General features: G+C 38.3%; 3 protein-coding genes across 4 annotated transcripts in view; 2 read left to right on the forward strand and 1 right to left on the reverse strand.

Annotated features, from left to right (window-relative positions):
• Gaba-b-r1 (metabotropic GABA-B receptor subtype 1) overlaps positions 1-12473 on the reverse strand; it is a 237871-nt gene that overhangs the window by 49095 nt on the left and 176303 nt on the right. For both annotated transcript variants that reach the window (XM_064050983.1, XM_064050982.1), the window contains exon 4: positions 11973-12360. In XM_064050983.1, coding sequence (XP_063907053.1) covers positions 11973-12360 — 388 coding nt within the window. The remainder of the gene's footprint in view (positions 1-11972; positions 12361-12473) is intronic.
• Positions 25-3779, forward strand: LOC135125502 (uncharacterized). Its single transcript, XM_064051163.1, has 12 exons — positions 25-236; positions 282-519; positions 564-856; positions 900-1258; positions 1311-1574; positions 1621-1778; positions 1895-2124; positions 2171-2408; positions 2453-2745; positions 2783-3135; positions 3182-3427; positions 3483-3779. The coding sequence occupies exons 1-12, from the start codon at positions 55-57 to the stop codon at positions 3647-3649; spliced, it is 3021 nt and encodes a 1006-aa protein (XP_063907233.1). The 5' UTR covers positions 25-54; the 3' UTR covers positions 3650-3779.
• LOC135125415 (probable cytochrome P450 6a13) lies at positions 4516-11609 on the forward strand. Its single transcript, XM_064050986.1, has 6 exons — positions 4516-4742; positions 4796-5033; positions 5084-5349; positions 5401-5756; positions 5806-6066; positions 11432-11609. Exons 1-6 carry the CDS (start codon positions 4564-4566, stop codon positions 11593-11595), a joined length of 1464 nt encoding a protein of 487 aa, XP_063907056.1. The 5' UTR covers positions 4516-4563; the 3' UTR covers positions 11596-11609.

Consider the following 12473-nt stretch of genomic DNA (forward strand, 5'->3'; position numbering starts at 1 on the left):
TTGTAACTAATTATATAACGGATCAAAATAAACATCCGATTAGTAGTTGGCAAAATGTTCGCACTAGCACTCCTAATTTTAATAACAACAATCGCGTACTACTTCCTCAAAGTGAACAACCAGTACTGGGAGAAAAAAGGAGTGAAGGGTCCAAAACCCACGATTTTCGTGGGAAATGTAGCCAAAAGCGTGACTTTGCAGGAACAAGTGGGTACCATCTACACCAGAATTTACAAGTAAGTATCGTCCACACAACTTCGTTCCTAACACAGTTTCTTCAGTCAGTACCGCGACGAAGAATGCGTGGGACTATACAGGGGTACCACCCCGGTACTACTCCTCCGAGACCCCGACCTGATCAAAGAAGTGGTGGCCAAATCTTTCAATTACTTCCACGACAACGACTTCCACGTCAATAAAGATAACGACCCGATTATCGGACGAAATCCCTTCATGCTAAAAGGCGAAGAATGGAAGATTGTGAGAGCCCAGTTGACTCCAGGTTTCACGAGCGGAAAGGTACTACTACCACAGTTACGACTAGTACTTAGCGAAATTTTCAGATGAAGTGGATGTACCCTCTCCTAGAAGACATCAGTACTAACCTGGTGAAATTCATCCAAAACCACCCCGAAACCACCAACGGCGAAGGCTACGAAGCCAAGGAGTTGAGTGTGAAATTCACTTTGAACAACGTCGCTAGTTGTGCCTTCGGAATCGAAGGCAAATGCTTCGAAGAGGAAGAAAGCGAGTTTAGAAAAATCTCGCGCGAGTTTTTCTCACCAGATGGCTGGACCAACTTTGGTTTCTTCCTCATGACTTTACTCCCCTCGATTTCCAAAGTACTGCCTCTGCGGTGAGTACTCAAAGTGTGTGATTTAAAGTACTAATTCGCGCAGACTTGTGACCAAGAAAGTCGAACACAAACTCTTGAAAATGGTCACCGAAACGTTGAAGTACCGTGAAGAGAATAGCATCATCCGCAACGATTTCCTCCACGTGATGATCCAGTCGAAGAAGACTTGTAAAGAATACGAGTTTACGGATTTGGATGTGACGGCTCAAGCCGCTGGGTTCTTCGGGGACGGTTCTGAAACCAGTTCTGTGGTGATGAGTTTCACCTTGTACGAACTCGCGGCGAATTTAGATGTTCAGAACAAACTCCGGGAGGAAATTAATGCCGCTTTTGATAACAACAGTCGAACTTTAAGTTATGAAGTTCTTCAAGGTTTGGAGTACCTGGATGCCGCTATCAACGGTAACTACTACTAGCACCGTCTGGGTACCACAACGTTTAATTTAATTTGTAGAGGCCTTGCGTCTGCACCCACCGATATCCTCATTGCAAAAGGTCTGCACTCAAGACTTCAAGTACGTACCGAAGAACGGCAACAAAACCTTCACCATAGAGAAAGGTACTCCGATTATTCTACCAGTTTTGGGGATGCAGCGCGACCCAAAGTACTACGAGGACCCTGATTCCTTCAAACCAGAAAGGTTCCTCGAGGTCAATAGGAACAATTTAAACAAGTATACGTTTTTGGCGTTCGGAGAAGGACCAAGAGCTTGTTTAGGTACTCAGTGGTACTTAAAAAAACCCTTTTGATTTGACGGTTTTAGGTAAACGATTCGGAGTCCTACAGGTCAAGGTCGGCGTTGCACACATAATCCGCAATTTCGAGTTATCAGTGAACCAGAAGACCCAGCGTCCCATTAGATACATGAACGCGGCCCTCACTCTAGCCGAAGGAGGGTTGTGGTTGGATTTCAAGAAAATTGACCCTTGATTGTTGTATCTATATTTACAATGCACTTAAATAAATGTATGCTCATCACCCTGTCTATCTGTTCACCAATTTAATTCAAATTATGTAGTTGAACGTTAGTACATTAGTACGACCTTGGTCCTCATTCGTCGCTTCTTCGTCGAGAGTACCAAACGACAATGTTGTTCGTAATTTTGATAATTTTAACGACCATTACGTACTATTTGATCAAACTTAATTATCAATATTGGGAGAAGAGGAAGGTACCGGGACCTAAACCCTCTTTTCTGGTTGGTAATTTAGGGAAAGTCTTCACTCTGAGGATGTCCGCTGGAGACACTTACACGAAAATCTACAAGTAAGTTTTTGCTTTGGTTTGAATGTTTCTATAGTGGTGTCAATAGTGACTACCCCGATGAAGAAATGGTCGGGATATATAGAGGTACCAGTCCGGTTTTGTTGCTACGGGACCCAGAACTCATCAAAGAAGTCACCACGAAATCTTTTAGTAGCTTCCACGACAACGACGTCGACATATTGAAGGAAAACGACCCTATTTTTGGAAGAAATCCTTTTGCGTTGAAGGGTGAAGAGTGGAAAGTGGTACGAGGTCAGCTAACACCCGGGTTTACGAGCGGCAAGGTAGTACTCCTCTTTACTGGGTTATATTTAACACCCATTTCTAGATGAAGTGGCTTTTTCCATTGATGGAGGAAGTCTGTACAGAGTTGGTAAAATTCATCGACCAACACCCGGACACCACCAACGGTAAAGGCTTCGAAGCCAAAGAACTAAGCATGAGGTACACCCTCAACAACGTCGCTAGTTGTGCCTTCGGCCTCCAAGGCAAGTGTTTCGAGAAAGAAAATAGTACCTTCAGACAACTCGCACGCGAATTTTTCTCCACGGATAGTTGGAGCGTGCTCTGGTTCTTCATAATGATGGTTTATCCACCTATTTCGAGGATACTGTCTATGAGGTAAGTACCGCACTTCGGGTACTACACTCCTTGATAGATTCGTTTCAAAACCCCTGGAGGAAAAACTCATGAGATTAGTATGCGACACTTTGAAGTACCGTGAACAGAATAATATAGTCCGGAACGACTTTCTCCACATTATGGCTCAACTGAAGAAGACTTGCAAAGAGTACGACTTTACCAATGAAGATGTGACGGCTCATGCCGCTGGGTTTTTCGGGGACGGCTATGAAACTAGTAGTATCGTAATGAGTTTTACTCTTTTTGAGTTGGCGGCGAACCCCGAGTGTCAGAGTAGGTTACGAGAAGAGCTGGAGGCGAGTTTCGAAAATGACAAGATTTCGTACGAAGCGTTGACGTCTTTGGCGTACCTGGAGGCTGCGATTTGTGGTAAGTTTTTGGTGATTTTGAATGGTGAAATGTATTTGGGTTTCAGAGGGGTTGAGGTTACATCCAGCGCTCTTCTTCTTGCAAAAGAGGTGTACCAAGGACTTTAGTTACAAACATTTGGTGATAGAGAAAGGTACTGCGGTTATTTTGCCGGTGTATGGGTTGCATACCGATGGAAAGTACTACGAAAAACCGGCCGTTTTTAAACCGGAAAGGTTTCTGCCTGGTAGTAGGGAGAATCTGACGAAGTACACGTTTTTGCCGTTCGGGGAAGGACCAAGGGCTTGCTTGGGTACTACTTCGGTACTTTGGAAACAAAAAGTAACGATGTATGTTTCTGGTTTTAGGACAGAAGTTTGGGATGCTACAGGTTAAGGCAGGAATTGCCTACATTATACGGAATTACGAGATTTCGGTCAATGGGAAGACGCAGTTGCCTTTGAAATATTCAATAACCAATGCCATGACAGCTCCGGTTGGGGGATTGTGGCTTGACTTTAAAAAAATCAAGTAGAAGTGTTGCATATTTTTTACAAGATTAGTGGTTTGAATGTGACACTCAAATACAAAACTAAGTTAACAAAATTACAAGATTCCAGCTATAATTTTATGTAAACATAGAGGAACATTATACCTTGAAACGATGTCTTCTTTTATTTTTAGATTTATTAATAGAATTAAACTTGTCAACAATCGAAAAAAAAAAATTACGCAATCATTTCTCTCCAAAAATAAATCATTTTTCACAAACTACGGCTCTAGATAAATGTATACATGACGTGAATACAAGCCAAATAAAATTTCTGCTACTTCACAGCGGGATAAACATGATGAATAGGCAACCGCTTCAAACTGCTCACTCATGCTTGTTTTGAATATTAAACGATTATTATTATCATCTCAAATAAATGGGCACCAATTTGACCTTATTTGTTAGTTAACTTTCGGGTCGTCGAGACCCAACTACTGTATTTAATCACTTAATAAAATTATATATGGATACAATTATCGCACAATGAAATTCAAACTACATACATCAAAATTAAAACCCAAGTTCAAATTAAAATGTCACTTTTGGACCCAGCTCGATTTCCTAAAATCACGAACTCGGTTGTGATGGAATTTTTATTTGTTTGTGATAAAACAAACCCACACGGATGCAAGTCGATACTTTCGTTTGATTTTACGTACACTCGTCGACGCAAACTTCGTCCTCTTTTACACAATTGTTGTAAAAACAGGATGCAAGATACGACTTTTTTCGTCGAGTTTAACAAACAGTGTCGTAACCGATGAGGTCAGGTCTTCGCTGATACCTAACTTTTTGGGTGGTACTTTTCCGAACGTTCAAAATATTTTTCTTTCCCAATATTATTTATAAAGATATTTTTCTGGTAGATTTAGTTGTTTTCGAACAATTATCCAAAAATGTTCGTGCTTCTCGTGGTTTTGGCGGTCGTCGCCGTTTACTACTTTCTCAAGCTGAATTATCGATATTGGGAGAAAAGAGGAGTCGTGGGGCCTAAACCTAACTTCCTTGTGGGTAATTTGGGGAAAAGCTTCATCCTGAAAGCTTCACCTGGAGAAATTTTTGCCGACGTCTATAAGTAAAATTTTTCATACTTAGTTTGTTTTTATTTATTTATCAATTTTTATTTAGCCAATATGGTGACGCCGAAATGGTGGGGATGTTCCGCGCCACCACCCCCATCCTCCTCGTGCGCGACCCCGCCCTCGTCCGAGAAGTAACAGTGAAATCTTTCAACAGCTTCCGGGAAAACGACTACGAAGTCAGCAAAAAGCACGACCCGATTTTTGGAAGAAACCCCTTCGTGCTAAAAGGGGAAGAATGGAAAGTGGTTAGGTCACAACTAACCCCTGGCTTCACAAGCGGAAAAGTAACCACAACCACCTTCTTTACCACTTTAGTACCACTAAAAAATTCCAGATGAAATGGTTGTACCCATACCTAGTAGAAAATAGCAAAAATTTGGCAACATTTATCCAAAATTGCACCGAAAACACCGATGCCAAAGACATCTGTAGACGATTCACTTTGAACAACGTCGCCAGCTGCGCCTTCGGTCTCGAAGGCAAATGCCTCGAAGAAGAAAACAGCGAGTTTCGACAACTCGCCAAAGACTTTTTCTCTCCAGCTACCGGTTTCTTTCTCATGACTGTATCACCACCTTTATCGAAATTGTTATCAGTCAGGTAAAAACGAAGACATTCTCGTTCGTGTCGTCAAACACGTTTCGTCCACAGCTTCATCAAGAAAGAAATGGAGAAAAAATTCATCCAGATCGTCCGACAAGTGTTACAGTACAGAGAAGAGAACAACGTAGTCAGAAACGATTATCTACACGTCGTGAGTCAACTGAAGCAAACTGAAGATTTTAAATTCACTGATGAAGATGTGACGGCTCATGCAGCCGGTTTCTTCGGCGAAGGCTACGAAACGAGCTCGATTTTGATGAGTTTTGTTTTGTTCGAGCTCGCGGCTAACTTAGACGTGCAAGAAAAATTGAGAGAGGAAGTGAGAAGAGTATATGAAGAGAACGGTAACGAGTTGCCGTACGAAACACTGCAGGCTTTGCCGTATTTGGATGGTGTGATTAACGGTAAGTTGGAATTTTCGTGCTTACTCGATGTTCCAGATTTTGGTTGTAGAAACCCTTCGTATTCATCCGCCGATGTTTTCGCTTCAGAAAATCTGTACCGAGGATTTTAATTACGGTTTAAGGAATGGCAAACAGGTCACTATTGAGAAAGGTACTCCGATTATTCTACCGGTGTATGGACTCCATCACGACCCTAAGTACTATGAGGATCCGAAAGTGTTCAAACCTGAGCGGTTCGTTGGAGAAAATAAAGAGAAACTGACGAAGTATACGTTTATTCCTTTCGGAGAAGGACCGAGGATATGTTTAGGTGAGGATTATCCAGTGGCTTTTAAAAGAATTCCTTTAAAAAAAATCTCCACAATTCTTTTAAATTGGTGTTCCCGAGATTTTTTCAAATTATTTCAAGAATTAGGCACAAAAACAAAACGAAAGGGGTCCGCGAGATTCTTTCAAATTACTTCAAAAACAAACAAAAGATGTTCCCCAGATTCTTTCAAACTACTTCAAAAACAAAACGAAATGGGTCCCCGAGATTCTTACAAACTGCTTCAAAAATAAATCAAAAGGAGTCCCCAAGATTCTTTCAAACTACTTCAAAAACAAGATAAGGGATCCCCACGATTCTTTCAAACTACTTCAAAAACAAGGCCAGGAATCCCCAAAATTCTTTCAAACTACTTAAAAAAAAAACAATCAGAGTCTCTGAGATTCTTTCAACAAATTCCAAAATAAAACAAAAGGAGTCCCCGGGATGCTTTCAAACGACTTCAAAAACAAAACCAAAAGTGTTTCCGAGATTCTTTCAAACTACTTAAAAAAAACAATCGGAGTCTCTGAGATTCTTTCAACAAATTCCAAAACAAAACAAAACAAGTCCCCGAGATTCTTTCAAACTACTTCAAAAACAAACAAAAGGTACTCCCGAGACTCTTTCAAACTACTTCAAAAACAAAACAAAAGGAGTCTCCGAGATTCTTTCAAACGACTTCAAAAACAAAACAAAAAGTGTTCCCGAGATTCTTTCAAACTACTTAAAAAAAAAGGTATTCCCGAGATTATTTCAAATTACTTCAAGAATCAGACACAAGGGGTTCCCGAGATTCTTAAAATTACTTCAAAAACAAAACAAAAGGGATCTCCGACATTTTTTCAAACTACTTCAAAAATAAAACACAAAATTTCCCCAAGATGCTTTCAAACTACTTCAAAAACCAAGGGATCCCCAAGATTCTTTCACACGACTTCAAAGATAAATCAATGGTGTTCCTGAGATTCTTTCAGACTACTTAAAAAATCAGACGCAAAGGATCGCTGACATTCTTTCAAACTACTTCAAAATAAAAACGAAAGGGATATCCGAAATTCTTTCAAACTACTACAAAAACCAGATTCTTTTAAATTGCATCAAAAACAAAACACAATATTTCCCCATGATTCTTTGAAACTACTTCAAAAACCAAGCATAAGGGATCTCCGAAATTCTTTCTAAACTACTTCAAACATAAAACACTAGGGATCCCCAAGATTTTTTCAAAAGACTTCAAAAATAAATCAAAGGTGTTCCTAAGATTCTTTCAATCTACTCAAAAAACCAGACGAAAGGGGTCCTTGAAGTTTCTTCAAATTACTTCAAAAATAAAACACAAAATTTCCCCAAGATTCTTTCAAACTACTTCAAAAACCAAGCATAAGGGGTGTCCGAATTCCTTTTTAAACTAGATCAAACATAAAACACTAGGGATCCCCAAGATTCTTTCACACGACTCCAAAAATAAATTAAAGGTGTTCCTTAGATTCTTTCAAACTACTCCAAAAACCATACGCAAGGGGTCACCGAAATTCTTTCAAATTACTTTAAAAACATGTCAAGGGATCCCAAGATTCTTCCAAACTACTTAAAAAAAAAAACAAAGGACTCTTTCAGACTACTTCAAATATCAGACGCAAGGTATCCCGACATTTTTTCAAACCACTTCAAAAATAAAACGAAAGGGATCTCCGAAATTCTTTCAAATTACTTCAAAAACCAGATTCTTTTAAATTACTTCAAAAATAAAACAAAATGTCCCCATGATTCTTTCAAATTACTTCAAAAACCAGGCATAAGGGATCTCCGAAATTCTTTCCAACTACTTCAAAAACCAGATTCTTTTAAATTACTTCAAAAATAAAACAAAATTTCCCCATGATTCTTTCAAATTACTTCAAAAACCAGGCATAAGGGATCTTCGAAATTCTTTCTAAACCACTTCAAACATAAAACACTAGAGATCCCCAAGATTCTTTCAAACTACTTCAAAAACCAGGTTCTTTTAAATTACTTCAAACATAAAACAAAATGTCCCCGTGATTCTTTCAAATTACTTCAAAAACTAGGCATAAGGGATCTCCGAAATTCTTTCAAATTACTTCAAAAACCAGATTCTTTTAAATTACTTCAAAAATAAAACAAAATGTCCCCATGATTCTTTCAAATTACTTCAAAAACCAGGCATAAGGGATCTCCGAAATTCTTTCCAACTACTTCAAAAACCAGATTCTTTTAAATTACTTCAAAAATAAAACAAAATTTCCCCATGATTCTTTCAAATTACTTCAAAAACCAGGCATAAGGGATCTTCGAAATTCTTTCTAAACCACTTCAAACATAAAACACTAGAGATCCCCAAGATTCTTTCAAACTACTTCAAAAACCAGATTCTTTTAAATTACTTCAAACATAAAACAAAATTTCCCCATGATTCTTTCAAATTACTACAAAAACCAGGCATAAGGGATCTCCGAAATTCTTTCTAAACCACTTCAAACATAAAACACTAGAGATACCCAAGATTCTTTCAAACTACTTAAAAAACAAAACAAAGGACTCTTTCAGACTACTTCAAGTATCAGACGCAAGGGATCCCGACATTTTTTCAAACCACTTCAAAAACAAAACGAAAGGGATCTCCGAAATTCTTTCAAATTACTTCAAAAACCAGATTCTTTTAAATACTTCAAAAATAAAACAAAATGTCCCCATGATTCTTTCAAGTTACTTCAAAAACCAGGCATAAGGGATCTCCGAAATTCTTTCAAAGTACTTCAAAAACCAGATTCTTTTAAATTACTTCAAAAATAAAACAAAATTTCCCCATGATTCTTTCAAATTACTTCAAAAACCAGGCATAAGGGATCTCGGAAATTCTTTCAAACTACTTCAAAAACCAGATTCTTTTAAATAACTTCAAAAATAAAACAAAATGTCCATATGATTCTTTCAAATTACTTCAAAAACCAGGCATAAGGGATCTCCGAAATTCTTTCAAACTACTTCAAAAACCAGATTCTTTTAAATTACTTCAAAAATAAAACAAAATTTCCCCATGATTCTTTCAAATTACTTCAAAAACCAGGCATAAGGGATCTCCGAAATTCTTTCTAAACCACTTCAAACATAAAACACTAGGGATACCCAAGATTCTTTCAAACTACTTAAAAAACAAAACAAAGGACTCTTTCAGAGTATTTCAAATATCAGACGCAAGGGATCCCCGACATGTTTTCAAACCACTTCAAAATCAAAACGAAAGGGATCTCTGAAATTCTTTCAAACTACTTCAAAAACCAGATTCTTTTAAATTACTTCAAAAATAAAACAAAATGTCCCCGTGATTCTTTCAAATTACTTCAAAAACTAGGCATAAGGGATCTCCGAAATTCTTTCAAACTACTTCAAAAACCAGATTCTTTTAAATTACTTCAAAAATAAAACAAAATGTCCCCGTGATTCTTTCAAATTACTTCAAAAACCAGGCATAAGGGATCTCCGAAATTCTTTCTAAACCACTTCAAACATAAAACACTAGAGATACAAAAGATTCTTTCAAACAACTTAAAAAACAAAACAAAGGACTCTTTCAGACTACTTCAAATATCAGACGCAAGGGATCCCCGACATGTTTTCAAACCACTTCAAAATCAAAACGAAAGGGATCTCCGAAATTCTTTCAAACTACTTCAAAAACCAGAGTCTTTTAAATTACTTCAAAAATAAAACAAAATATCCCCGTGATTCTTTCAAATTACTTCAAAAACTAGGCATAAGGGATCTCCGAAATTCTTTCAAACTACTTCAAAAACCAGATTCTTTCAAATTACTTCAAAAACTAGGCATAAGGGATCTCCGAAATTCTTTCCAACTACTTCAAAAACCAGATTCTTTTAAATTACTTCAAAAATAAAACAAAATTTCCCCATGATTCTTTCAAATTACTTCAAAAACCAAGCATAAGGGATCTCCGAAATTCTTTCTAAACCACTTCTAACATAAAACACTAGGGATACCCAAGATTCTTTCAAACTACTTAAAAAACAAAACAAAGGACTCTTTCAGAGTATTTCAAATATCAGACGCAAGGGATCCTCGACATGTTTTCAAACCACTTCAAAATCAAAATGAAAGGGATCTCCGAAATTCTTTCAAACTACTTCAAAAACCAGATTCTTTTAAATTACTTCAAAAATAAAACACAAAAGTCCCCATGATTCTTTCAAATTACTTCAAAAAGCAAGCATAAGAGATCTCCGAAATTCTTTCTAAACCACTTCAAACATAAAACACTAGGGATCCCCAAGATTATTTCAAACTATTTCAAAAAGGAGACGCAAGAAGTCCCCTAAATTATTTCAAATTACTTCAAAATCAAGACAAGGAGTCTCCAAGATTCTTTTAAACTACTTCAATAAAAAAATGAAAGGGGTTTCCGAGAAATATCCCGTAAGATAATTGCATTTTCGGAACAGATAGACTTTTTTTCGGACCAATTGCGAACTGATTTAGCAAGTTTAATATTTTTAGAAAAAATATTGGAGGTGTCTCGTTTGATAAGCCATTTTCTCCACTATTTGAGGACCCACGACGAAAGTAAGCATAAAATCGTGATTCTGAGAAACTTTCCCATAAGATACATGCATTTTCACAACAGATAGACTTGTTTTCGGTTCAATTTCGGACTGATTTAGCAAGTTTTACATTTTTACAAAAAATAGTGGAGACCTCTGGTTAAATGACCAGTTTTCTCCACTATTTGAGGGCGAAAAAAAGCACAAATTCTTTCAAACTACTTCAAAAATAAATCGAAGGTGTTCCTGAGATTCTTTCAAAAAGTACTCCAAAAACGAAACGCAAGAGCTCCCCGAGAAGCTTTCAAACTACTTCAAAAACGAGACAAAAGGTGTTCAAGAGATTCTTTCAAATTACTTCAAGAATCAGGTACAACGGGTCCCGGAGATTCTTTCAAACTACTTCAAAAACAAGAGACGGCATCCCCAAGACTCTTTCAAACTACTTTAAAAACAGAACTCTTTCAAAGTGCTTAAAAAAAAGCAAAAATGTCGCTAAGATTTTTTCAAACCACTTTAAAAACAAAAGGGGTCCCAGAAAATGAAGTAAAATTAGGCCTTTTTTGGTCCACATTTGACCCATTTTTTTTAATACTATGAAAAACTCATTTTAAACATACGCATGGTATGCTTTTTACCCGCAGTTTAGTAACAATCCACACATATTTATTTAAAAATAAAGTAAAATTCGCAAAATCTAATTTGCTTATTTCTCAAGGAAATTGAATTTTTTTGTGAAGTTTTGTGTATATTATGTATTTTAATGCAATTTTTTTTCGTGTGTTTAGGTAAACGATTCGGCGTCCTCCAAATCAAAGTTGGAATAGCATACGTCATCCTCAACTACTGTCTGTCTGTCGGGAAGAAAACGCAGCTGCCCATCAGATACGATCCAATTAATATAATGACTGTACCCGTGGGGGGTTTATGGATTAACTTCTCTAGATTATAAAATACTTTTCTTGTTATGTTGTTTTCGTCGTAACCGTAAGTGCCTGCCGCATAATAGGCAATAAATTTGTCTCTTTTCGATATTGTCTCCAGAGCTCTTCACCTGAACTTCCAATAAAATTTACGACGTTCGCGAACTCTCTAAATAATCAACAAGTATTTATCTAAACGAAATAAAATAAAAAAGAACCAACACACAAAAAAACAACACAAAGGCGCAACTCGAACGTCTGCCGTAATGTGATTGAGAAAACGATACCTACTTATCAGTAAATTGCATTGATTGGATTAAAGAGCGTTTTATCGCCCTCCTGCGTCGATCCGCTTTCGGCAATTACTCCACGAAGACGGCGCAAACATTAAAAATCGAAGACTCACCGATAAAGAACCAGGTGTACGACTTCCCGTACAGCTTCTGCTTGTACATCTCGCACAGCACCCTCCTCGCCGCCACCACGTAGAACAGCCCCACGATGACCCTCGCGTCCTGCCGCCGCAGGTTCCTCACCGCGTCGGTGGGGTCGCTCAGGAACGACTGCCTCGTCACGATCTCGATGTTGGCCTCCATGCAACGAGTCTCCAGATCCTCCACCGTCGAAATGAAGACTTCCTCCGCCTGCTGCAGGATGGCCACCCTCGACCAGCCGAACTTCTTCATTAGCTTGATGCGCGTCGGGTTGTGAACGGTGGCCGACGGATGGGTGCGGAAAAGCGTGGGAAAGCGGTTTCGGTCGGAGAGGGCCGGCGAACTCGCCCCGTAGCACAGCTGGAAGAGATCATTCATTGTATCCTACCGACTGCGCCAGTTTTATGTGACAATGTCGAAGCGAGGAAAAAGCGGATAAGCACGGGGAGGGTGGATGAGAGATCGGGCGCAAT

Source organism: Zophobas morio, unplaced genomic scaffold (genome assembly GCF_036711695.1).
Source record: "Zophobas morio isolate AGI-343-1 ecotype UQ-CSIRO unplaced genomic scaffold, CSIRO_AGI_Zmor_V1 ptg000008l, whole genome shotgun sequence".
NCBI classification, from domain to species: Eukaryota; Metazoa; Arthropoda; class Insecta; order Coleoptera; family Tenebrionidae; genus Zophobas; species Zophobas morio.